Source organism: Pelodiscus sinensis, chromosome 1 (assembly GCF_049634645.1).
Source record: "Pelodiscus sinensis isolate JC-2024 chromosome 1, ASM4963464v1, whole genome shotgun sequence".
NCBI lineage: Eukaryota > Metazoa > Chordata > Testudines > Trionychidae > Pelodiscus > Pelodiscus sinensis.
In genome coordinates, this window is record NC_134711.1 from 226,526,189 (window position 1) to 226,554,116 (window position 27,928).

At 41.3% G+C, this 27,928-nt stretch overlaps 1 protein-coding gene across 5 annotated transcripts in view; it reads right to left on the bottom strand.

The window, feature by feature from the left end:
- The window catches only part of GABRG3 (gamma-aminobutyric acid type A receptor subunit gamma3), a 549,662-nt gene that overhangs the window by 45,789 nt on the left and 475,945 nt on the right, over positions 1–27,928 (bottom strand). For 4 of the 5 annotated variants that reach the window (XM_075916398.1, XM_075916406.1, XM_075916388.1 and 1 more), the window contains one exon: positions 22,122–22,259. In XM_075916398.1, the coding sequence (XP_075772513.1) occupies positions 22,122–22,259 (138 nt within the window). Of the gene's footprint in view, positions 1–22,110; positions 22,260–27,928 lie in introns of those variants that run through there. The other variant, XM_075916414.1, reaches the window with a different exon arrangement.

A 27,928-nucleotide genomic window follows, 5' to 3' on the forward strand; every position in this document is an offset into this window, starting at 1 on the left:
GCTGTACTTACAAGGTATCATTTAAATGGGCATAGCTCAAACTGCATAGCTTATTTCAAGCTGGGGTTGCAGCGTAGACACACCCTTAGAGAACATATTCATTTAAAATTACACAATGTTCCATTATAAAGTTGTTTGGATCGTTCCGCTCCACTTGCCCATCCAGTATTTCAGCCAGGGAGTGGGGGCAGGGCATGAAGGCTTATCCCACTGGGCATTCTAGCTGGGTAGCAGGCAAGCCCTCAACATTACTCCCCAGCATGAATGCTGGGTAGGCAGAGCAGGAAAATCTTCTGACCCCACTACATCCCTGCCTCAGCCAAAATTAATAAATTATAACAATCATGGGTGAGTAAAGTATTAAATTGTTGTTTTCAAAATATTTAAAACTGACAGGCTGCGCCTACACTGGCAAGATTTTGCGCAAAAGGGCCTCTTTTGCACAAAACCTTGCCACCTGTCTACACTGGCCGCGAGCATTTGTGCAAGAACACTCATGTTCTACTGTATGAAATCTTGAGCTAATACTCTGATGCTCCTGCTCAGGGATAAGTCCTCTTGCGCAAGTGTTCTTGCGCAAGAGGCCAGTGTAGACAGGTAACATCAATTTATTGCGCAAGAAAGCCCGATGGCTAAAATGGAAATCTTTTGTGCAAAGACACGTGCTAGTATAGACACTGTCTTGCGCAAATACTTTTAACGGAAATACTTTTACGTTAAAAGTATTTGCGCAAAATCATGCCAGTGTAGATGTAGCCACACTGTATACATTTCTAATGTATTTTGCCTGATGTAAAAAAAAAATCTGGAAACAAAACCCCCTTTATTTACATTAATTCTTATGGGGAAATTGGATTTGCTTAGTACCATTTGAGTTAAAGTAGCATTTTTCAGGAACATAACTACAACAGTAAGCAAGGAATTACTGTATACAGAACTCTGGGAGGAATCTGTAAGCCATTTTTCTGTTCAGGCTGTAGAACATGCATCTGTATTTCTATTCTCTTAACCAAATTCCACCCTCAGTCAATAGCATTACTAGAATCTAAGAACAGCAAAATTTGGTTTACTGCTTAGAAAGATGTGCCTAAAGTTATAAAGTCTGCAAATCCAAAAAAATAACTCTAAGTATTCTTACCATGGGAATTTTCTACAATTATCACATACTGACATGAATTCAAATATGGAGTAGTGTTTTGGCAGTTATTATAAGAAAATATTTAATCTACAGTTTATTTTACTGAATGAATGCCATCCCTTTGATGTACAAATATAAGGATTCTGCTTCAGGAATCATGTCAGGCAAATTTGCAGTATTTAAATTAAAACATTTGTAAGTGTTTTTACTACAGCTGCAGGCTAATAGACAACCATAACACACAGCTATTTGTAGATTATTTTTGTCGAATGATCATTCTGCTGAAGAAAAATAAGACAGATGATGGGACAGCACCTCGTTGTACTGCAGGGCTCAGCCACTGAATGAGCAGGTAGTATTTCTGCTGCTGCCCACACTCAGGGATTATGTTAGGGAATGGCAATTTTAATTTACTTCTGCACTGAGACCAAATGTCAAAAAATATCATTTATAATTTGAGGAGTGGCTTCCTGTCCCTGTAGTGCAGTCAGGTGCTTAACTCCCTCTTCTCAGCATTTCCTATTGGTTAGTTTGAGTGGCTTCCTGCTCAGCATGCTGGCTTTTGGTTTCCTGTTCTTAGGTGCCTAGCTCACCCCATATGTGGGAACAGTTTAGAAAAGACTAAGGGGAGATATGATAGAGGTATATAAAATCATGAGTGGTGCGGAGAGGGCCGATAAAGAAAAGTTATTTATTAGTTCCCTAAATAGAAGAACTAGAGGACACCAAATGAAATTAATGGGTAGCAGGTTTAAAACTAATAAAAGAAAGTTCTTCTTCACACAGCGTGTAGTCAACCTGTGGAACTCCTTGCCAGAGGAGGCTGTGAAGACTAGGACTATAATAGAGTTTAAAGAGAAGCTTGATAATTTCATGGAGGTTAGGTCCATAAAAGGCTATTAGCCAGGGGATAAAATGGTGTCCTTGGCCTCTGTCTGTCAGAGGCTGGAGAGGGATGGCAGGAGACAAATCGCTTGATCATGGTCTTCGGTCCACCCTCTCTGGGGCACCTGGTGTTGGCCACTGTCGGCAGACAGGATACTGGGCTAGATGGATCTTTGGTATGACCCAGTATGGCCATTCTCATGTTCTAATTAGGGGCTCTGAATTCCACAAGGGTGCAAGGTGCCTAAACTCTAGGTATTGCCACACAGAGCTTATGTGCCCTTTGTGGATCTATTCCTAAATTTAGAGTAACCTTGACTACCTTCAGTTGCTCTTTTTAATGTTAGTGCAAATTAACTATAAGGTATTCAAGACCATGTTGGCACATATGAATAATCACCCAGTTTTGAATCTTTAAAGTCTTGTTAAGATTGTAGATTCACCACTGAATGAAAATACAAAGCATCCTTTGAAATAGTTTCTGCTCTAAATTTAGCATAATTACTGTTACTGAAAGGGCTGCAGATGACATTCTAACAACCTTGGGTCAAGGCCAAGAATACAGAGCTTTATTTATGAATATAACAAAGGCTTTTGATAGAGCTGACCATAAATTATCAGCACAATGGCTGGATGGCACAGGATTTAGTACAAAAGTCATAGACAGATTGGGCAGCAGCTGAGTGGAAAATAGCTCCCAAATGATTAAATTAGAGCAGTCCCACAAGCTTTTATATTGGCTTACAATCTCAGTTACAGGTTGCAGTGGTATTAATAGCAGGGCTATGAATAGTATTATCAATTCATATTTTAATGTATACCAAAAAAACTCTACCTCATGACTGACAAAAAGGTTCACGTCTCTTAGTTACCCTCTCATAGATGAATACAACTAATGAACCCACATTTTGAGGAGTCATTTACAACTATGAAATGTGAGTGCAACGCAGCTGGCAAGGAAAACTCAACCATTCTGTCTGCAGTTTCCCTTATATGTGAAAAAAATTCATTCTACTCTTGACCTCCTGCATACAGTGATCTTGCTGCCCACCAGTGGCTAACTGTGATGAACCAGGTGTGGTCTATGGTCTGGAGGTTTCCCATTCCTGTCCTAGTGCCTTGAGTTATGGTGTCTTGTGGGAAAACTTCACTGTCCACTTAAGCTGACTATCCAGAGGACCAAAAACCAAAAACCAAACCAAAAACCCCTGACTGTAGGAATGTGAGATACTTTTGGCAGATCCCTGAGTCCAGTAGGGCTGTGTCTACACTACAGAACAATAGGGCTTGAACCCTGAATGCCTGCATAACTCAGAATCTTTGCTCTCTTCCTTCTCCTGGAACTCTGAGTCTGAGCCCTGGGTTAGCATGGTTTGTGGTCAGAGAAAAGGGAGATTAGGCGTGAGCCTAGGACTGCACTCTAGACATACCCTTACTCTGCCCGCTCAGTGATCCCCTTGCCACTTTGCTCATTAGGTGGAGTATCCAGAGAGTGGGGGTTCTTTCTTCCCTGCTCAACTAACTATGACTACGGCATCACTGAGTCTTAATTACTTAACTGTATCCTAGTCAGAAAGGGAACCATTAGTGCACAGCATCAAGGTCCACACAGAAACCTATAAAGTAGCAGGGTGGTGCTAAAAAGTTAGAACTTCAAAAGTAACTTCAAGATTCCTCTTTGGTTAAACAAATAGAATCATGTGAATTAAGTAACCATATCAAATTTCTCACTAATTATTCTCCCAACGGAAAAATTTAGTGCATTAAGTTTTGTACATGTGCAAGAGGAAGTTGTTTCATCCCTTGCTGAAATCTTTGGCTTAAGTCAGGCCACGTGTAAAAATATGTAAATGAATTGCAGTAATGTGATGTCTCCAAAATATTAAGTCAATGCTAAAAAAAATCATACCAGAGTAATAACTGCACTGAAGAACTGACTTAGAGTAGCTTAGTTAGACATTCCTGCTTAGTTAGTTATTCCTGCACAACTAGTAAAGATTTGTGAATTTGGAAGGACAGTGAATCAAGATTTGCAAGCCACAATGTACATTTCACCAATAAAATCAAAGTACACTTTTCATGTAGAAATGGCCATTTTTCTAAGCACAGCATTTTGGCACTTTGCGATGATGAGACTTCAACCATTCCTGTGAAATAATCTATGCAACATTTTATTTTAAATGAGTAGAACAGTGGGGTAATATTGAAAAGAAAAACAACTATAGTTACCTGAATTCTAAACAGTACAACACATTAATAATTGAATTAATTATTCTAATTGAGCTAGCTACATATAGGTCTTTAAAAATATGAACCTGCCAAACTCTCTTCTTAAGATGCTTGTTTATGGAAAATAATACACCAAAGCTTGTTTGTCTAGCTAGCTGAAAATTCAATAGTGAAAACAACAACTTAAAATAAAATTGGAGAAAAATGAATAGCAGTTTCTGATACTTCTTGCCTGTCCTTGTGACTCCCCATTATTTATTCTTTATAGTTTTAAAGACACATTTTCCTATATTTCAATATATTTCTCTCTCAATTTGCTCTATGAAAGACCCACACAATGGAAACTACTTAATTGTGTCCACAAGACAAAAACATTAAATAGGTGCAGGTTTAACCTCTCTAGTCTGGCACCCTTGGGACATGACCAGTGCTGAACCAGAGAATTTACTGGATCACAGGAGGTCAATATTGTCTATCAGGATTGCCAACACTTCTACTACTTATTGGGATTTTAAAAGACATTTAGAGGTAAATTAGAGCTAAATAATAACACAGAACATCTTGCTAACTAAAATCATGCTAGACCACGGATGTTGCCAGACAAGAGAGTGCCAGACAAGAGAGGTTCAACTTTTATACACAAAATGTTCCCAATGCAAAAGTAAACAATAAGAATAGAAAAAAAAGTTCTTATAATTTGGAAGAGATTATAGCAATCTTCTGTGTTATGTATAAGAACAGAATGTAAAACATTTTCAGACAGAAATGTGATTTTAATTTGATTGCATTCTCCTCTGATTAACTACTTTTTTTTAGTTGCTATCTACTGGACAATTATTTACTTAGTGCTGTAATTTAAGTAACCACTTGTAAGGTATGGTAGTATTTTAAAACTAAGTACCTGGTCCAACACCCAAGTCTTTGGAAAGCTTCCATAAATGGCAACTGGCTTTTTATCAGGCCTTAGGTCATGATATTTAGAAGTTAGCTTTCTATGACCTTTGCTTGTCTTTTTATAGTCAGACAAATAACTTTTCCTGAAGTACATTTGCTGAGCAGTATAAAATCTACACACTAGAATACAATCATTTGCAGTTGGCCTTGAATCAAATGTTGGCCTATCAACTTGTTATTGTTTTCTTTACAAAACTGTGAAGTCAAGCTGTAAAAGCCAGTTTGAACATAAAGTGAAATCAATGAGATTTAACTTTTCCCTGGTTTCATCAAAAGGTACAAAGTGAATGAATGCAATTCATCAGTGGCATTCTTTTGTATTTTACTCTTAGCAACATACCATTTAGTTAGTTCAGCAAAACATTTTAGTATACCATTGCAAAGTAGGTCACCTAAACTGAGTGCTTTGTCCTTATCTGGATACTCACTTAACTTACTTAACTCTAAATGCTTTAGGTACCTAGGTTCCCAGCTTGGGTGTGCAAATAGAAAGTGGGTGCCTAAGTCTTGGCATCTAACTTGTATTATAGCTGACTGAGTCATAGTGGCAAACAGGATAGGAAAAAACTTCAACAAATTTCATTAACAAGAGGTCATCTGTGTGCATAGCTTTGACACATTTTGCACTAGAGCATGTGTACTTTCAGAAAACTCATAGCTCATTCACTTGAGCTCACTGCTTCAGATGAGATAAATATGGTTTATGTGCACCCTCAAGGATAAGTTCTATGAGATTTCCTCCAATTGCCTACTTTATTCTTAGCAAACAGAGGAATGGAATAAAACACAAGCGCCAATATAAGCAGACAAAACTTCATCAGCTTAACCTTTGTTAGGTTTGCCTACGATTTTTTTTATATATATATTAATGTCTCCATGTTTACATTTTTAGCAAACAGATCCTTACTATGAAAAACACACGTCCAGGATAGGAAAATCACTCTCCAAAATAGAAAGAAGACATTATCCATCATTTCCCATTTAATCAAAATATAATTCACAAGTTAAATGAATAAGGAGCAGAAATCCCAAAATATTGCATGAGAAGGTCACAAAAGCATTACAAAATTGGGAGGCTGTTAAAAGAGAAATCGATGTTCCCCCCAGAAGAGCCATGACTTATTGCAGGTACTGTATGAGACTGATTATCATTTGATGTGTGGATTTCTTTGAACAGGGGATACAGATACTGATTTGTTGATTAGGACTGTTAAGTAGGCTGATTTATTACAAATATTGCACTGTAGAGTAATATTCTGACAGCAACATATTATTGTTAGAGCTTATAAACACCAGGCTACTTCTCCACTGATAGGCTAAATTATAGTTTACTACCAAGAAAGAAAGCTCAGAATATTCCCTTACTCCAGAGAAGATTATTAAAAAAGTTATATTTGTTGATTTCAAGGGAAGGCTTTGCAGTCAATGGTTTCTGAGCCTTATTCTGTTCACACTGGAACACTTTCTACAGTGGAGGTGCTGAGAGCCATTGAACAAACTATAAATCATGTCTATAATGGAAACTATGTTAAGCCAAGGAGCGCAGCAGTGTTCCCAGGACTCCACGGGGCCAGGGTTCCCTAACTGTGGTGGGGTTATAGATGGAATTCACTTCCTTATCTTGGCAAGGAGTACATAAGCCGCAATGGGTACTTCTCGATGGCTCTGCAGGGGCTGGTGGATCACAAGGATCGTTTCATTGACATCAGCCTGGGATGGTTGGGAAAGATGCACGATGTGCATCTACACATCATTAGGAACTCCTACCTCTATGGTAAGTTGCGAGTGTAAAAAATTTCCCCAGACCAGAGAATTACCACTGGAGATGTTGATGCCATCCAAAGTGATCCTTGGTGACCCAGCCTATCTCTAGCTCCCATGGCTTATGGAGTCATACACAAACATTCTGGATCGTAGTAAGGAGCAATTCAAATATAGGCAGAGTAAGTGCAGAATGGTGGTAGAATGTGCTTTTGGGCATTTAAAAGGAAGGTTTTGCAGTCTACTAACTAGATTAGATCTCAGGGAACACAACATTCTATTGTGGTGACAGCCTATTGTGTGCTCCATCATGCTTGTGAGAGGGGAAAAGGCATCTGACAAGGTGGGGAGGGATGAGGCAGATCAGATAGGGACGGATTTTGAGCAGCCTGACACCAGGGTAATGAGGAGAGCACAGCAAGAAGCAGTGCAACAGGTTTTGAAAGACAGTTTTATGAATGGCCAGTTTTGAGAGTCATATATGTTGCTCTCAAGGAGATGCCCCTGCATTTAGTGTCTTCTTGGCCCTTAGCTCCTATGGGAGCATAGGCCATCAACAATTCCTTTCCAAGCCTCTCTGCATTTAGTGTGCTTGCCTGTAACCCTCAACCATTTCAACCCAATAAAGAGATGATTGTTCAGAAATCAAGGGTTTTTTTAATTTAGGGAATACAGCAGGAACAAAACAAAAAAAAGAGTCCAGGGTGGGAGCTTTGAGGATGGGTAGGTGATCACAACTGCAAAGAGAGTCTTTCGCTTCACAATGCATCCTTTGAAGTGGAGTGTGAAGCCTCTGGAAGAAGAGGTATGGAACTCATCGAGGAGGGAACATTGCTCCACAAGTACTGGGAGGGTTGCCCATTCATGGTGGCATCCTGGAAAACCACTATGAGATCTATCACAGCTGCTATGGATGACAAGACCCTCTCGTGGTGCTTTCAGTTCCCTGCACACTATCCTTTCCGCATGCTCCACTCGCATTTTCTCCAGCAGCATGTTCCTCCATTTGCTTGCACGCTCCCTGTCCAAGTTGGCAGAATGCATTTGTTCCTTGAACATCTCTTCCGTAGTCCATTTTCAGCCTGTGGATTTGTGTCAGGTGGACAGCTGGCAGAGTCAGGGGACTGCACAACAGGCTCCCTGCTGTTCCTACTGTAATGAAAAGTGAAGGCAGACTTTACAGCAGGCACACTGTAAAGCATAAAACCTAATTTCTTAGCAGGAAAGGAAGATCTGTCTAAAGACAATAGGGTTATGTACAAGGCCACAGTTATGCTCTTAAGTGCCTGCTACGCAGCAGTGACACTTTAGAATTCTTAGAGGAGCAGCTGGACTCATTTTGGTGGGAGGCTTGGAAAGGGACAGACACGAACGAGCCTGTAGGCGGGAGATGGGAGGGGGTCTGGTTGTGATGGCAGCCCCCCCGCCTGTTGGAAGAATGCAACTTTCCCTTACCACAGGAGAGAACAGGTGGGAGGAGGAAACGGTCCAGGCATGGTGGCAGGGGCCCAAGCCATGTTTCATTGGGGGTGAGCAAATGGAGGATTACTGCAGAGGCATCAGCTAATAGCTTCCCCTGCTTCATCCAGGTTTGCCATATGAGATATCAGTCTTCTCCGAATCGCACAGAGTTGATAGGGAGCAGACACTGACTGAATGAGGCCAGAAACCTGGATCTTATGTTGCAATGCTTTGTGCTGCAACGATACCAGCCTACTTATTGCTGGCTTTGTGTGGAAAGGTGTCCTACTGTGGAGACAGAATAAGGCAGGTCTCTCCAGACACCTTGTGAGAAGGATTAGAGTTCCTCTATCAGAGCTTTATGGAGTTGTGCAGGGAGGATTCCTGCTGTTCCGGGGAGCCCCTGCTGTGTAGGTACAGTGACCCCACAGATCACACCCAATTGTCTTAATCCACTTATAGCATGATAGAAAATGTGAACTCACCAGACGTGCCCTATCCAGGATTAGTGACCAACTGGGAGAAATCCTGGGAGGAGGGGATTGTTTCCAAAGGTTTAAAAAATTCTTGGCTCTCTCTGACATCGGTTGTCCCATTTCTCTGCTGAGTCTTCTCCTCCTCTTCTACCTCCTCCTCCATACTACGCTGCTGTCTGAGTCTGCTTGGGTGTCTTGAGAGGACCCATGGATTGGCTAGGGAAATTTGGGTATGTCTACAATACAACACTATTTTGAATTAACTTAATTTGAAATAGTGAATTCGAATTAAGCTAATTCGAAATTATGTATCTATACACAAAAACTATTTTGAAATAACGTTTTGCTATTTCAAAATAGCGCGTCCACACCGAGTGGACCCTGAACCAAAGTTAATGCTGGCCGGAACCAGTGCCATCAGGTTAGGGCATCAGGTTAGGACTTAGTGTGTGGGATTGCTGCCTGAGGCTAACTGAGCTCCGTGCTTAAAGGGACCTACCCCCACCCCGGACAGACAGTTCTCAGGGTTCCCTGCTTGCTTGTCTACCTCGATGAGGGACAGCAAAGCAGTCCTGGCTTGGAGTGCCCTGAGTGCCTGCACTCAGGACACCACAGCACTCGGCCACATGGAGCCAGAGCTGCCCCTGGGCACACCGGTGCGTCTCGTGGGGTTGTTGACATCAGCCCGGCTGCACTTGCTGCAGGCTGCCATCCGGGGGTCCATCGAGGTGCTGTCAGGATCCAGGAGGCCCTGAGGGAAAGCGTCCACCCCGAGGAGCCCTCGGAGCCTCCCCAGTCCCCCCCACCAGGGGCTCATGCCCCATTCCTCCCTCACGTCCTTCCACTTAACTCTCTCTAGCCCCCCCTCCTGATGTCAAATGAAAGAAATGTATGTTCAAAAATAGAAACTGGATTTATTGAACAAAACTGGGGGGAATGGACCTCTGGAGAGACTGGGAAAAGGTGGTGGGAGAGGGGAAGAGAGAGTGTGGAAGAGGGGAGGAGGAAACCTGGGAGGAGGGGGCTGGAAGGCAGAAGCAAGGGGAAGAAGGGGGAGGGGAAGCTCAAGGCTTGGGGTTGAGGGTCTCGCCAGACCAACTTGACTTTCATGCTAACCTGCTCCTGGGTTTGCATGTGGCCTTTGGTGGCCAGGCTGGCAGCTATCCCGCCATAGATGGCCGCATTCCTCCATCTACTGAGGAGATCATGGACGTTAGGGGCATCCCCCCCAAAACCTGAATAATGTCCATGATCTCCACCCTGGACCAGGAAGGCGCCTGCCTTCTCCAGCCCCGTCAGGCTCCTGAGAGCTGGCAGACTGCTCCTGGGGAGAGGTGACGAGCTGGCTGCCAGTGGCTCATGTTTTGGGGCCACTGCCTCGGTGACAACTGCTGGCTCTGGGCTGGCAGGCTTGGAGCTGGCACAGGCACTGCAGCCAGGGTCTACCTCTTTAATGGCTCCGGGGCTGGGGGAGAGGAGAGTAAATTTTCCTGTTTGTGTCCAGAGTGGCCTGGGAAGGGCTGGTGGCCCCCTATTTCGAATGAAGTGTCTACACAGCACTTAATTCAAAATTGCTATTTCAAATTTGGTGTTACTCCATGTAGAATGAGGTTTACCAAATTCGAAATAAGGGCTCCACTATTTTGAATTTATTTCTAAATAGCGGTTTGCCTGTGTAGACATTATTAAAGTTAATTCGAAATAACTGCTGTTATTTCGAATTAACTTTGTAGTGTAGACATACCCTTGGTCGGGTCCCCACTAAGAATCATGTGTAGCTGCTCATAGAAGGGGCATGTTTGCAGTAATGCTCCAGATCATCTTTTTGTTTCTTGGTATGACAGCCTCTGCTCCCTTATTTTCACTCAGCACTGGTTGGCTTCCCTGGCATATCCTTCCTCCTCCATGCCCTTTGTGATCTTGGCATAGATATTTGCATTTTTTTTGTTTTTTTCTGGCTCATAGTTCAGTGAGAACAGATTCCTCTCCTCACACAATAGTGAGGCCCAGGATCTCTTGCACGCTCCACACTGGTGCTCATCTGTGACTCTGGAAACTCATGGCGCTTATGGAACTAATGGTCAGGTGTTTTGCTCAGGTGGCTACACACAGGAAATGACATTCACATTTTCCTGGGGCTTTTACTGTTCACCGGGAGAGCAATTGAGTTGAAAGTTGTGGCCATAGTGGTCAGGGGAGTGTGGTGCGGGATACCTCCTGGATATCACGAACATCGACTTTCAAAGTGTTGCATCTGCTCTATCACAAAGTCAACCATGCAAGACTGAATTTAGCAATTATCCCTCATGAAAGCAGGAGTACAGAAAACAACTTTAATGGTCCTTATGGTCAACACAACAGGCTGGTGGTGTGGACTAATTGTTTAGAAAATTGACTAAGTTTGATCTAAACTCCCAGTATAGACCAGGCTGTAGTCCTCCTTTGTTCAGGCTAATGAGTGAGGATGTCAGGAGGGAACAGTCTTTCTGTGGGGGTTTAATTTTGCCTGGGTCTTATGTAAGTCATGGAAGGGGAAACGCCTTGCTCCTTTCAAACACATTGTGGCCCCAAGTTAAGATTTAGGCAGAGTGTGGTCCTGCGCGAGGAGAGGAGAAAATACATCACCATCATCTTCATCACTAAACATCTCCCTTACATTTATGGAAACTTTGTTAAATAGCATATTTCCCCATCTGAAGTGATACACAAGCACTGTAAAGAAACAGTCAGTATAAAACTCATCACAAGCAGCTTAGGGTGGAATAAGTAAAGTTTCTCTATAACCAAAATTGCTCTGAGTGGATGTAATAGTAAAGGTAGGATTCTCCTAATGGACTCTCCACCCTTTTAGCAGGTGTTGGACCCCAGAAGATGCTGAAGGTCAATTTGTCTAGAGACCCTGAGGCAGACACAGCTCACTGAATGCCACATTTGGGGTATGTCTACACTACCCCGCTAGTTCGAACTAGCGGGGTAATATATGCATACCGAACTTGCTAATGAAGCCCGGGATTTGAATTTCCCGGGCTTCATTAGCATAAAGCCGGCGCCGCCATTTTTAAAAGCCGGCTAGTGCGAACCCCGTGCTGCGCGGCTACACGCGGCACGGGGTTCGCACTAGCCGGCTTTTAAAAATGGCGGCGCCGGCTTTATGCTAATGAAGCCCGGGAAATTCAAATCCTGGGCTTCATTAGCAAGTTCGGTATGCATACATTACCCCGCTAGTTCGAACTAGCCGGGTAGTGTAGACATACCCTTAGATATAATGAAGCCAACATAATGCTGTTGTACTATTCAATTCCTACCAACTGCCCTTCTCCTCCTATGGATCCCTGAGCAAAACAGAGGGCCCTCTGCAGGTACAGAGGAGACTGATGTCACAAAATACCTTACATGTAGGACATGATATCTGGGGGGGGGGGGGGGGGGGGGGGAGAGGAAGGGTAGGAGAAATCTTGTGCATGGAATGGCATGGACCATAATCAGCCTCTGATGTCCTGAAAACAAAGTTTCCCTAACAATCTCATTTTAATGCTGAAGAATTTGGGGTTTCCATACTTGTAGAGTATAAAACTGTTAGAAACAGGTGCTGCCTCTGTATGACATGGCACATTTTTGAGACTCAATTTTTTCTGCCTCAGATGGTCACTTTTTTAGAGGCTAACTCCATGGAATGTCATTCAGACATACCCTTGTGCTAGACCTTTTCAAGTCGGGCATTTAAAAGAGAGAACATACCCCACAGCGGTTGTCCTGTAAAGAGCACTCATGTGACAAGCACTCTTTGATGTGCCATCAGGACGCAGTTGGGAGCCACCAGTGCTTTGAAAATGTCATTGACATTTAATAAACAATTAAAGCTTCATGAATAGTCATTAAATGAATGTCTTTAGAGCTGGCATCTAGCTTTGGAGTGGGCGTGGCAAGAAAGGCAATTAAAATGACTACAGTCATAAACTGCAAGATCTTGAACCATATTTTTTTCCATTAATTATAAAAAACCCTCTTTTCTTCAATGAAAACATTTGTCATTGTGGATGGGAAATGTCTAATGTACAGGCTGTCACCTCCGTACCTGCAAATCCCAGGCCCAATACTTCTACAATAACACTGCATCCAAATCTGAACATGGTCATGTCTTATCCATGTGATTTAACTGGCTCTATAATGCCATCCAGTCTGTGGAGCAAGCTCTCTTCAATTTCCTCAGTAACACAATGGGCTGTTCCCTCAGGTCTGGGCTGGCAATCTGTTTACAGACTAAATCAAGGGCTATGTTATTTTCAAATGCTAGGTAGACAGTAATCATCTTACTGCAAAAAATTCATTTCAGTGATGTTCCAAAGAGACAGCACATCTTATATCCACATATTTTAATACAAGAATTATAAATAAGCACAAATACATTTCAGGACCTTTTATGAAAATGTACCTTTCTTAGTTAATATCTTCGCTCCCTAAAACAGAAGAATATTTTACAGAGAGCATTAACATAGACCTATAAAAGGTGTCTTTGTGTATGTCTATATCTAGAGTCTCACAAAAAAATCTTTAGTTAGCAGATAAGATTATGGAACTACATCAAACACATACAAATACTACACATTGATTTAAAAGACCTGAATTTGTGTACTTATAACCCTAGCTGGTGATTGCCATGTTTTGTAATGTTCAGGGATTTTTTTTTATAATGTGAGCAAAAGTACATGTTGCTTTAATGATTAGTTAAAGTTTTTGTTTGGAGTATTACTATGCTCTTTTATGGTTAGTTAATGAGATGAGTTCTCATTTATATGAAAGCCCCTTCAGACTGCACACGTTTGGCAAATTAAAAGGGTCTTGAGTGAGTGCAAATGTGATTTATGTGGTGTAAAGGAGCCAATCTTTCTATATCTTTGGTTTTAATTAATGTTCTAAAAACTTGACTGGGGAAGAAGGATGTCAAGGCTGGAAAGGAGACTAAGGAGCAATGTAGAGCAACACCACCACTCAACCTATTATGCCTAAGCAACAGCTCCTCCCCAGCTTCCTCTTTCCCTTCATGCTTCTGCTGTCTTTTGGCTGCACTGTACTTTAAATACTAACAATTCACAGCCAGCATACTATTCATGGGTTTTAAGGATTACAAAACCTACAGTGCAACAAGGTTATTCTGATATGAAACTACAGAAGATTTTTTTCACGTGTGTAGTAGCCTTTTCCGTAGCCCAATATTAGAGGGCTAAACCAAATCTGTGCTGTTTGTAACCAGCCTAATATCTCTCCTAATAGTCTTCTATTCAGGGCTGGATCTAGGGGTGGCTGGCCAGAGTGGTCACCCTACATGTCAACTTCCAGGGATCACTGTACTGGATTTTCTTTTCTGCTCCCTTCTGATTGGTGGCTGCTTTTTTTTTTCTTGCTGATTGTCCAGGATTCATATGTTTATTTTTTGTTCAGTTGGTGCAGGAGTAGGACCGAGTGGGAGGTACAAAAACATTTTTTCACTTGGCAGGCAAAAAGCTAGGGACCTCAGACATTAACAAAGATACAAATCTTCTTTGGCCAGCAAGTCATTACCCAGATTATTCTCCCCCCTGATTGAAAACCACCTTGACTTTGGTTTAAGCTTCTGCTGATTTGGGGCATTGATTTTTTTTTAATCTTTCTTAGATTCCAGGAATTGTGACATCTTTGTGTGGGAACCACTATTACTTGCAAAACCTAAACATGTCTTCAGTTACACACAGTCTCTAAAAGAATTTTAAAAGAATGACTCTGTGAAGTTCATGAAGTTGTCACTTGATAGGTTTAATTATACTACAGGAAATGGGTTATACATATAGTGGCCCCACTTGCAATATGTTCCTCTATATACCTGTTCTATATCACTTATGCTGCAAGGTTGCTGAGAGAATATAGAGACATAAGCAAGTAAACCAGTGATACTGACAAAGGCCTCACATTACACACACAATTCTGGAAGGATGTAACAGTGTCATAAAATGTTAGAAAACATACAGTAGAAAAAATTTAAAAAATAATGCATAGTATTTTTATTTTTTTTTCTATTACAGACTAATATGGCTACCCCTCTAAAACTTATATACATTAGAAGTGAAATGATATTAGGCTAGTGAGTCCATTTGGAATGCAGGGCTGTTTCCTACAGTACATTTTCTAAAACTCTGTCTGGTCTAGTTTTAACTATTCCATGTGTTGGAGGTTTTCACAATTTTCCTTGGGAGGAACAGAATAACACAGACTGCTAACACAGATATTCAGACTGCTTTTCTTTTTAATTTCATCTTGTTGCTCATAATTGTATTTGGTGTAGCCTTAAGTAATTCTTTTCTTTCCATGGATTCTGTTAAAAGATCTGTGCTGACTAACCCCGCACAGTGTCCAACAGATTCCACCTGGCCTCCACAAAGATAGCTGACCTCATTTTGTTTTTTTCACATCTTTTTTATATCTGTAGATTGCCAGGACCTGCCCTCCTCCTCATCAGATAGGCGAAATAAATGAGTGAGATCTTGGACTAACGAGACAAGCTGAATATCTAGTCTAGGTACAATTCATTTTGTAAATTAGTTTCTATAACTCCTCCTTACACATTTTGGTGCTCTTTTGAAAAAAAAATCCAGTTTGGCAATAGTTCCTGTTATTGTGATTCCCCAAGTCATCCCTTATTTTGTTGATGTATATTTAGTATCATCCCTAGTAGCTGAAGTCTTATGTCAGAACCCCCCATTATGCTAGGTACAAACATAAAACAAAAATGATGTTACAGTACAAACATAAAACAAAAAGATGGTCTCTACCCCAAAGAGCTTTCAGTGAAGAAACTACCATCTCTCTCTTCCATTATAGGATTACCTCAAATCTCAAGCATATTGGGGTTGTCACTTTAATTTTCTGTGTCATAATTTAAACATAACTTTTAAGCATAACTTCTTTATAATATAACTTTTATAATATTAAATTATAATATTAAAGTAAAATAACTTTTATAATAATCTATATTCCAGACATTTAATAAGAAGCCCAGTTCATAATTAAACTTATTCATAAGAAAAATGGAAACAGAAGCCCAGCAGCAGAGTGGGGGCTATCCTGTATATTGAGTCGAGTGTAACATGTATGATTATCTGCCCTATGGGTGGGTGGTGTATGTGTGCACCCATTGCAAGGAGCTCCTGACCCTCAGAGACCAAGTTTGAGCTTTGGAGGCTAGGGTGGCTGAACTGGAGGAGCTAAGGGAGGTAGAGAGATATGTTGATGAGACTTTCTAGGACACTGTAGTACTGTCCCACCTCCAGTCTGAGAGCCCCAGTTCTCTTAAGGAGGATGAAAGTCTCAAGGGAACAGAGAATTCAATGGGAGCAGAGGGAAACCATCCTGTAGTTGTGACCCTCCTTCCAAAGGATGTTGCGGTATCCTCTTGCACTGAGGATACCTCTGAGGGGGAAGGAATGGGTTAGGGTGTTAGTAGTGGGTGATTCAATTATTAGAAACATAGATAGTTGGGTTTGTGATGACCGGGAGAACCGTATGGTCACTTGCCTGCCTGGTGTGAAGGCTGCGGATCTCTCGAGGCATCTAGATAGACTTATGTGTAGTGCTGGGGAGGAGCCAGTGGTCGTGGTACATGTAGGTACCAATGACATAGGGAAGGGTAGGAGAGATGTCCTGGAGGCCAAATTTAGGTTGCTAGATAAGAGACTGAAATCCAGGACCTCTATGGTGGCATTCTCGGAAATGCTTCCAGTTCCACGAGCAGGAACAGGTAGGCAGGCAGAGCTTCAGAGTCTCAGTGCATGGATGAGACAATGGTGTAGAGAAGAGGGATTTAGATTTATTAGGAACTGGGGACACTTTTGGGAGAAGGGGAGCCTATATAAGAAGGATGGGCTCCACCTAAACCAGGGTGGAATCAGACTGCTGGCACTAAACATTAAAAAGGCCTTAGAGCAGTTTTTAAACTAAGAGATGGGGGAAAGCCGATTGGTGCGGAGAAGCATATGAATCGGATGGAGAGTTCTCTTCGAGGAGAATCCATTGATAGAGATTCTCTAAGCTGCAGTCAGAAAGGGTATGTCTACACTAGCTCGTTAGTTCGAGCTAGGTAGGCAAATGAGGGCAACTGGAGTTGCAAATGAAGCCCGGGATTTAAATATCCCGGGCTTCATTTGCATGTTCCTGGGCGCCACCATTTTTAAATCCCCCTTAGTCCAAACTAACTTCCCGCGGCTAGACGCGGCAGTTAAACGTTAATTCGAACTAACTCATTAGTTCGAATTAACTGTTACTCCTCATGGAGTAACACGAGCAAAAGCCAACTTGGTTTCTGTAAAGGGAAATCATGTCTTACTAATCTATCAGAGTTCTTTGAAGGGGTCAGCAAACATGTGGACAAGAGGAATCCAGTAGATATAGTGTACTTAGACTTCCAGAAACCCTTTGACAAGGGCCCTCACCAAAGGCTCTTACGTAAATTAAGATGTCATGGGATAAGAGGGAAAGTCCTTTCTTGGATTGAGAACTGGTTAAAAAGCAGGAAACAAATGGTAAGAATAAATGGTAAATTTTCAGAATGAATAGGGGTAACTAGTGGTGTTTCCCAAGGGTCAGTGCTGGGACCAATCCTGTTCAATTTATTGAGAAAGGAGAAAGGGGTAAGCAGTGAGGTGGTAAAGTTTGTGGATGATACTAAACTGTAAAAGATAGTCAAGACAGAAGCAGACTGTGAAGAACTTCAAAAGATCTCATCAAACTGAGTGATTGGACAACAAAATGACAAATGAAATTTAATGTGGATAAATGTAAAGTAATGCACCTTGGAAAAAATAACCCCAACTATACATACAGTATGATGGGAGCTCATTTGGCTACGACAAATCAGGAAAGATATCTTGGAGTTATCATGGATAGTTCTCTGAAAACTTCCACACAGTGTGCAGCGACGGTCAAAAAGGCAAATAGGATGTTAGGAATTATTAAGAAAGGGATAGAAAATAAGACCCAGAATATCTTACTGCCCCTGTATAAAACTATGGTACGCCCACATCTTGAATACTGTGTACTGATGTGGTCTCCTCACTTCAAAAAAGATATTTTGGCCTTAGAAAGGGTTCAGAAAAGGGCAACTAAAATGATTAGGGATTTGGAATGGGTCCCAAATGAAGAGAGGTTAAAATGACTGGGACTTTTCAGTTTAGAAAAGAGGAGACTAAGGAGGGATATGATAGAGGTCTATAAAATCAAGAGTGGTGTGGAGAGGGTGAATAAAAAAAAGTTATTTATTAGTTCCCATAATAGAAGAACTGGAGGACACCAAATGAAGTTAATGGGTAGCAGGTTTAAAACTAATAAAAGCAAGTTCTTCTTCACACACCGCATAGTCAACCTGTGGAACTCCTTGCCAGAGGAGGCTGTAAAGGCTAGGACTATAATAGAGTTTAAAGAGAAGCTAGATAATTTCATGGAGGTTAGGTCCATAGAAGGCTATTAGCCAGGGGATAGAAATGGTGTCGCTGGCCTCTGTTTGTCAGAGACTGGAGAAGGATGACAGGAGACAAATGGCTTGATCATTGTCTTCGGTTCACCGTCTCTGCGGCACCTGATGCTGGTCACTGTTGGCAGACAGGCTACTGGGGCTAGATGAACCTTTGCTCTGACCCAGTCTGGCCATTCTTAAGTTCTTATGTAATTTAGTAATTCACTTTATAATTAATTATTTAATTGGTAATGATTGTGATTATTTCCTTTGGGCCCACCTATAACCTAACTGTGATTCATTTAATTTTGGTCACACTGAAATCCTGCAGAGCATTAGGGACTTGGGGAATTTTTAGGAAATTTTGACTAATTTGTGGAATACATCATATGGAAAGATTGCATCATCATGTGACACAAATCACCCAATAACTCAAATGACTCATTGCTAAGGGATGCTGTGAAGGCCAAAACAATAACAGCATTCAGAAAAAAAAAATTAATCAAGTTCATTGAGGATAGGCCCATCAAATGCCACTAGCCAAGATGATCAGGGGAGCAACCCCATGCTTTGGGTGTCCTTAGCTCCTCATGGCTAGATGTGGGGACTGGACAATGGGGGTGTGTCTAAACTACATGGCTCCATCAATTGAGCCATGTAGATTAGGCTGATCGGCAAAGGGAAATGAAGCCGCGATTTAAATAATTGCGGCTTCATTTAAATTTAAATGGCTGCCGCGCTGAGCCAACAAACAGCTAATTAGCTGTTTGTCGGCTCAGCGTGCTAGTCTGGACACTCTCGCGCTGACCTGAAAGCCCTTTATCGACCTCTCCGTTATGCCTCGTAGGATGAGGTTTACTGGGGAGGTCGATAAAGGGCTTTCATGTCGGCAGGGGAGCGTCCAGACTAGCGTGCTGAGCCGACAAACAGCTGATCAGCTGTTTCTCGGCTCAGCACGGCAGCCATTTAAATTTAAATGAAGCCACGATTATTTAAATTGTGGCTTCATTTCCCTTTGCTGAACAAACAAATCTACATGTCTCCGTCGACAGAGCCATGTAGTTTAGACATACCCTGGGGATGTATCACTTGATAATTATCCTGTTCTGTTCATTCCCTTTCAAGCATCTGGCATTGGCCAATTTTGGAAGACAGGACACTGATCTAGGTGAACTATCAATCTGACCCCGTATGACGGTTCTTATATATATTTTAATCAACTACTGAAAAGCCAGAAATATTGAACCTGGCAAAGAATATCTGAACAGAGAAAATCTCTTTTCCAGGCACTCCTCAATGTTTGTATATGAAACATCCTCTACGTCAGATTGGCATTTTAAAAAATTACACATAAACACCAGGGTTTCAGTTATCGTGATGACAAAGGTCATGTAGGAATCTGTATAGATAGATTTGAGCAGCCCAATTTTCAAATGTTGGTACCTCACAATGGAATGGAAATCCCACATTTGGAAGCTCAAATCAGGATTCAGTGCATGAGTGCTCATTTTAAGTGCCCATCTGAACATCCAAACGTTAGATCAGTATATCCTCTAACAGTGCTGGTACATGGAAATTTGGCCTACAGCATATATCTAATGGCAGAAAATAAATTGACTCTAAAGAACATGCTATGTGGGTTTTTTCCCCTTGAGAAGTAGCAAGGGTAATGGGGGTAAAAAATGTAATGTCAGCTGGCTATGTTCTTTAAATTATAGAAGAGTATAAAAAAGGAATTTGTTCTGTTACCTCATGTATTGTTTGTGATCTTACATGACTATGTGAAGCTGGCTTCTGACTTGTGCAAATGGAGTGGGTATGTGTATTTAATAGGCCACCGTCAGCAACTTCATATTTCAGATGGGGCTGTTCTATGCATTTAACGAGATTTCTTGAGGAAAACTGTCAAGCTAGCTTGACTCCTGGTGAGCACAGAATAGAAGTGGCAGGTCACTCACACTATCTTCAGTTTTCTCACCATCTCTCCTAATTAGTTTCTTACCTCCTATCTCAGATTTTTGGAACCATAATGTATCCTGGGTTTGACCGTGATCTACCAACACCCAGATTACAGTTAACTTGCCTAAAGAGCTAACACATCCATATTCATTATTCAAATAGCAGAACAAACTTTTATAGTTGTTCCATTTGTTAATACTCTCCATAGCCAGACCCAAAAGATTTACTAATATGTTCATTACATTTCAATGAGAAAATACTGTCTGTCAGCCATGAGAATGCATTATTGATGCATGAAGATGAGCCATCAATTATCCATGTTAAGCCCACACATCAGTGTGTTTTACTCTTTATCCACAGTGCTCCCCAATAAATAATATAGATGTGCTTAAATTATACTTTTAAAAAATTCATAATTGGTTAACATTAAAAGTGCAGACTGCTACTAACACCACTTGCCACATTTATTGATGTGTAACTTACTTCAGCATCATTTATAGTCTTTAGATGGTGGTTAACTTTTATGAGTTACCAAGTGCTGCATTCATTGTTTATATTGAGTTATGTTTAACTTTCCAATTTTAGCAATCTATGTCATTTAATGCACAGCTAATTTATTATTAATTATTGTTATTATTAGACAGAAAAAGATTTCTGTGGAAATAAAATGGTCATTAAGTTTTAATTGAAATCAATTGATAAGGTCAGTGGAAAAAGGCATTAATCAGCTGGAGATGTTCTTTGGCTTTGAAACATTAAGAAAAATACTCAAACAGTGAATGAAAGTTTAACTAGTCATGAAAATATTTAATTTAATTAGTTCTACCACTATGCTCTAGGCTAAGGTAATAAACAGTTAATGTCCTTGATGTCTGATACTTTAAAAAAAAATCAATGATCAAAACATATGTCTCAGTGCATGAATAATTTAATAACATCTAATTGCAGAATGAGCATATTGCGGCAACTTAAAATGTAGTGTAAACAGCAGCTGCAAGTGAATACGATTCCTAGGTTGGTAATACCATGAAGAGAGAGGAAAGGCAGAGGGAAGGGTTTTGTTAGAAATCCAAGTAGATAGTCAAATAGATTAAAGTCTGGAATTTGGCACTTTGCATATGAACACTGTAAAAACTGTAACTCCCTGAATTCAAAGTGTACTAAAATGAAAACAAATTTTCAACAAATGCCCAATCCATTACTCACCATGTATATTCATAAATAATGATTGTGTTTGAGAAAAAGTAATTTAAAGGCAACATTTTCAAAGTAGGGTCTCTAAAGTTAGACACCTAAATAGTAGTGTCCTGAACAGTTGAAGTTCCCACTGAAATTAATATTTACGGAAAACATTAGACTTTAGCTTGCCAGAAGAATAACATAACTGCTTAAAATATAAACACAATTAAACTCAAATATATTCAATCGATTGCAGTGTAGAAGATTAAATAGCTGAAGCATGTCAGATTCAAGACACAGGTGAGAGCATGTTATACACCAGTGTTTCTTAAACTGTGTTCTATAGCACACTGGTGTGCCGTGAGGTAGTCAGAGGTGTGCTGCGGAGAACAGAATTTCAAATGGCCACTCTTAAAGGGACAGGTGACCTTTTTTTTTTCCCTCAACAAAAAATCCTTGGTGTTCCGCATAAAAAAAATATTGTTTGGTGTTTCTCGGTCTTAAAAAGTTTAAGAAACACTGTTTTACACCGATCTAGAGTGTAGAAAACCGCATATTGAACTTTTTAACATTGAGAACTGAGCATTCATTCAATTCCTACCTGCAGAGGTTGTCACAATTTCTGAAGTATTCCTGAGACCCATGAAGTCAAACTGATAGAGTCTCCAAGATTTCTGGTCTGCAGCCTCTACTGAGTTTTTCCTCCATCTGTATACCATTTCTTCCTTAGGATAGCCATCTGTAAATTTTTAAAAAAGTGTTACCTTTCTTAAGGAAATGGTGGAAAAACATATGTATGATTTTTGATAATTTGAGAATGTTGAAACTCGTGGAGGTCATTTTATTGATAAGATTCAGAGGAAGATAGTTTTATGGCATAGAGAAGACCCAATAGCAATATGTTTACTGGAAAAGACTACTCTATTAATTCACTCACACACCATATTTCTATAGAGATCAAAGTTCAGAAGAAGTTGTGGGGAAAGGGCAGATTAGGGCTGGTCAAAAACATTCTGTTAAAATTCTTTACAGGAAAATTGTGTTTTCTAATAAATACTAGCCAATAGCCCGTCATAGAATGGGATTTTTTGGGTCTCTCCCTCTCTCTCTCCTCCCTCCTGCTTCCCCCCTCTCTCTCAGCTCTCCTCCGCCTCCTGCCTCTCTCTCCTTCTCTTCTCCCCCTCCTGCCTCTCACTCTCTCTTTCTCTTCACCTCCCCCTCCTGCCTCTCACTCAGGGGATCATGAGGGGGCAAGCAGCTCAAGCAGCTGTTTGGGCTCCACACTCCCCATGCAGCACAGGGACCGCGGCGTCTAAACGGCCACTTGCTCCTTCACGGCGGCCCAACTGAGTGGCGCAGAACTCAGCTGAGGGCGATGGTGGGAAGTGAAAGTGTGTGGGGCCCCATCCCCGGCCATGTATGTCACTGCCCTGCCCCCTTCTCCTCTCGCCGTGGTGCTCGGCTGAGTTCTGCGCCACTCAACTGGGCTGCAACAGGGGAGCAAGCAGCCATTTGGGCTCCCCTGCGGCAGCCCAGATGAGCAGTGCAGAACTCAGCCGAGTGCCACGGCGGGAGATGAAGGGGGGGGCGGGATGGTGATGAATATGGCCGGGCCCCACCCCCAGGATGTATACATCACCACCCCGCCCCTTTCCCCTCCTGCCGAGGCGCTTGGCTGAGTTCTGCGCAGCTCAGCCGGGCTGCCACAGTGGAGCAAGCAGCACAAGCGGCCCTTTGGGCCCCATGCTCCCCATGCAGCACTGTGCTGCATGGGGAGCGCGGGGCCCAAAGGGCTGCTTGCGCTGCTTGCTCCGCCGCAGCGGCCCGGCGAAGCAGCGCAGAACTCAGCCAAGCGCCATGGCGCGAGGCAACAATGCCCCCCAGAGGCGACTCGTAACGCTACAGTGTTACAGAGTCACAGACATTGGGCTACCATATATATGATTTTTGTGGTAAATATTTGCTTTTCTGGATTTTTAAAAATATTTCTCTGAAAAATCCCAAAACTGAAATTTTTCATTTGAAAACTAAGAAATAGTATAATCTGGCCAAACATCTTTCAGTTCTCAGCTGGTTTCTGGCCAAACAACAAAAAAGTTAAAATTTTCCTCAAAAGGAAAAAATTATTAGTGCTAGGAAATCAGATCTTTCAGTGATGCAGATTTTTATACTAAATGAAGACACTAATTTATGACACTAATTTAGCATGGACGAGTCTCCATAGCTGTTTATTTTACAAGCACAAAAATTAGAATGTGTGAAATTTCACAATAAAAGGGAAGATAAATCATTGAGCATGACAGTTTTTTTCAAATTAACAGTGTATACCATGAGATTTCTAAAGTAAATTAAGCACAATGCACTAAACCTAAGCAAAGCTTTTGTCAGAATATGATTTCAAGCACATTAGTTCTAAAAGCCAGGAAATGTAATAGTGCATCACAAGATCTATACAACTGAAAGGGCACAAACCCTTTTTTACCACCACAGCAATAATTAATAATAATTCATTCTGCCACCCAATATTTACATTTCCTTCTTTGTTTACAGAATATTTAATTCTCTATCAGAATGAGCAGAGACTTTCCAAAAATCATTCATATAAACTATATTGAGAAGGATATCTAGAAAAGAACAAGAAGCCCTTGCTAGTTGAGTCTATAGTCCTGAAAACACAAAAGGATTGAGCACCAAAATCCCATTTTAGTCATCAGTGTTCCAGTTTGGGGCCCACTGTAATGAACAACCCCCACGCACCCACTCCAGACCTTACTTAGCATCTAAGTTTCTGCAGTAAGATAAAAAATAAAGCAAAACGGTCTGGAGAGGGGATAACTTTCAACTTTTCACTTAGGATACTCACAACTTTCACATTAGGGTATTGACCTGGGATGTGGGAAGACCCCCAATTCAAGTCCCAACTCCTCTTGAGGGGAAATAAGAGATTTGACGTAGGATCTTTCCATTCTCAGGTGAATGTCCTTGTCATAGGGCTCTAACGAGGTGAAAATAAGGGTGCACCCCAGTGCTCAGCTCTAGCAAGAAGAGCTGGCTGAGCTGTGGCAAAAGCTATTTAAAGAGCTGGTAGAGACCTAGGTGGTGATAGGAGAGTACCGTTAAGAAATTTAAGTTTCTTTCATCCCTGACTCTGAGGTATTCTGATATAGTTCTTTTGTAATCTTTCTGGGTAAAGTTTTTGCAGCCTTGGATAACTACCTGAAACATCATTTGGGCTGGATTTTATATCTATATGAGAGAGAGACAGAGAGAGAGAGAGAGACAGAGAGAGAAACAGAGAGAGAGAGAGAGAGACACAGACAGAAAGAGAGAATGAAAATTACTCTAGAGGTTGATAGTTAGGGAGCTCACCTGGGATATGGGAGACCCAGGGTCCAATACATCTGCTCCAGTTGCTTTAATTATTTATCTAGAATGCCACAGTTCTGAGGCTATGGTTACACTGCCTTTTTTTCCCCCAGAAGTAGATATGCAAATCACATTTTCATTTGCATATCTTCTTCCGATTCTTTTTGCGGAAGAGGTTTTGCCGATATTTGGGCCAAATATCGGAAAAAAACTTCTTTTGCAAGATTCCTTGTAAATCGAGGTTCACAGGGTCTTGCGAAAGAGGTTTTTTTTGACATTTGGTCCCAACTACACGGGACCAAATATCGGCAAAATCTCTTCCGCAAAAAGAATCAGAAGAAGATATGCAAATGAAAGTGCGATTTTTTTTCTAAGATATACAAAAGGGCAGGGTAGCCGTAGCCTGAGAGAAGAGACTGAAGGAGCTTTCATACAAGAATATCCAAAGCCCAGTGGCAGGGCACTCACCTGAATGAAGGCAGAGACAAGTTCAAGTCTTTTCTCCCATTCAGGTGGAGTGGGAAGTTGAAATGACATAGTCCATGTGAGTAACCTAACCATGGCGCTAAAATTATGAGGGAGGTGGTAATCTTCCTTTTGATTTCCTAATAAAACAGCAGAAGCCAATAGAGGATTAAGCACACACCCCACTAGACACTCAGCATCTCCCATTGGCTAGCTTTGCAGCTGTCTCCCTAGCATATTAATTTTTAGAATGACAGGCAAAGGTGCCACTCTTTCACTATTTTCATTGTATGGGAACTGAGATGCCTAACCTGGGTTTGTGTGGATCCCAGTGATTTCCTAGAGCCTAACTCCTATTGTGATTATCACAATGGTGTGTTCTGGCTTTGAAATCTATGACTCCAGGATATAGTGTTTTCTAATATATAACCTAATACATTGTTAGTCATCTGGTAATTAATACAGCAGATATACATCAAACTGTTATGACAGGAAAAATGAAAAGTTAAGACTGCCCATTTAAATACAATCCACTTGTTTTTTACAATATTTTTTTCTTTCTCTGCTGAACATGGTTACAGCCTAATACTTGTGTTGAAAAGAACATACTCCCACATTATCCCTCTCTAGAGCTTGCTTAAAGTTTATTCATTATTATAAAGACTCCTTTATTTATCACCCATCCCAACACAAGAAAGATACCTTCAAGTCCTTCACTTCTGATCTGTACAGCATGAATTTAGAAGGCAATATTAATATATTTTCTGTCATTGTTTGCACAACTAAGTCCCCTATTCGAGTTTAGCAGAAGAATTCTAGTGCTTAAAAGAGAATTCATACTGCAACAATCTGTGGGGGATTTAGAGGGTAATCTGTTGCCAGAAAAATGCTATATAATTAAGCAGCAGAAATCCTGTGAGGCTTTAAATGCCCAATCCTAACTGACTGAGTGCATTGATAGAATTTGCTCAGTGCACACTTCTAATTGAAATTAATTTGCTCCCTTCTTTACATTTAATAGCTTCTCAGAGTGACACGAAAGGTTTGTCTACACCAGTGTTTCTGAAAGTGTTTCATGGAATCAGTCTCAGAAACACATTAACTGGCCACCCCGGTTGGTTTATTTACCGGCACCACAGCTCCCATTGGGTCCGTTTCATCCTTTGCAGCCAATGGGAGCCGTGAGGCTTCTTGGCTGCGACGCCGATAAATAAACAAACCGGGGTGGCCAGATAATGTGTTTTTGAGAGTGATTCTGCAGAACACTTTCAGAAACACTGGTCTACACTCAGTGCCAGACCGAGCCATAGTTGCACCCCGGGCAATGGGCATGCGGCGCATGCGCAGCCTGGCCCCAGGCGCATGGTGCATGCATGGCCCCGCCCCTGGGCATGCGGCACCCCTTACCACTTCAATCATGCGCCCACCCATGGTGGTGGACTCGGGACTTGAAATGCCCATTGTCGCCCATCCGGAGTTCACTGCAGTGGAGAAGTAGGAGGCCATCCCTAGAGGTTTTTAAGTCCCGGCTGGGATGATTTAGTTAGGGTTGGTCCTGCTTTGGGCAGGGAGCTGGACTTGATGACCTCCTGAGGTCTCTTCCAGCCCCAGGATTCTAAGATCTAATCTGTATATAGTGAAGAACTCGTTTTGCCAGAAACAACCAGATAGTTTTATACTGACTAATGTAAAGTCCGAAATACTGGGAAAGTAAGAAGCAGTAAGTGTATGCAGCCTCCTGAATTCATTCTGAAATAGATTGTGAATCCCATTTAGGATTTCTATCTAGATAGATGCATAGTCAACCTGTCAGAAAATAATACTATCTAATCTAATCTCCCAGTGTTCTGTGAATTTCCAGATGCTTTTACTGCAGTGAAAGGAAGTTATTCTGAATATTACAAGTCTCAGCATCAATCATTGTCCTGGAACCATATGAACCAGACCTCAGTTGACCATCATGCCATTGCATTAATACTTATTCATTCAGAGTCACGGGCGTCTGCTCTTTAGAATGGTTGGCTTGCATACATCAAAAAAGATAAAACACTTACAACTTAGACAGGAGTTGTTTCACTTTATTGAATGACTGCTCTTCACTATACACCATTTAGACTTGCAGACTTTATGTTTTCAAAAGATGCTACACAAGTTTTTTTAATCATGTTCCTTTTCAGTACAGTCATGTACCTAAAATATCTGTAAAAAATGTCTAGCCTTTCCAGTGCTTCAGTAGCTCTGTCAGTTTCCAATGAAAGAACACAGATGCACCAGTTTGTGAAGAGTCTACTATATAGATGGAGTGAAAATTATATAGCCGGAGTGTACCTATGGCATTGGGGAGATGTCGTCAGTGTAAGACAGGACATATTTCTCTCTGTAGACTGATCCTTAGTTGATTCAAGTCACCAAACAGGAAGTATTTTCTAATTTTATTAAACATTTACTACACACCACTAATTGGGCTCTATAATCAAAGTAAGTCTCCATCTAATAATTTGCCCTATATGCTCTTCCACTTTGTGGAACACTGGAATTGGAATTCCACTTTGAAATTCCATTTTGGCTGCAATACTA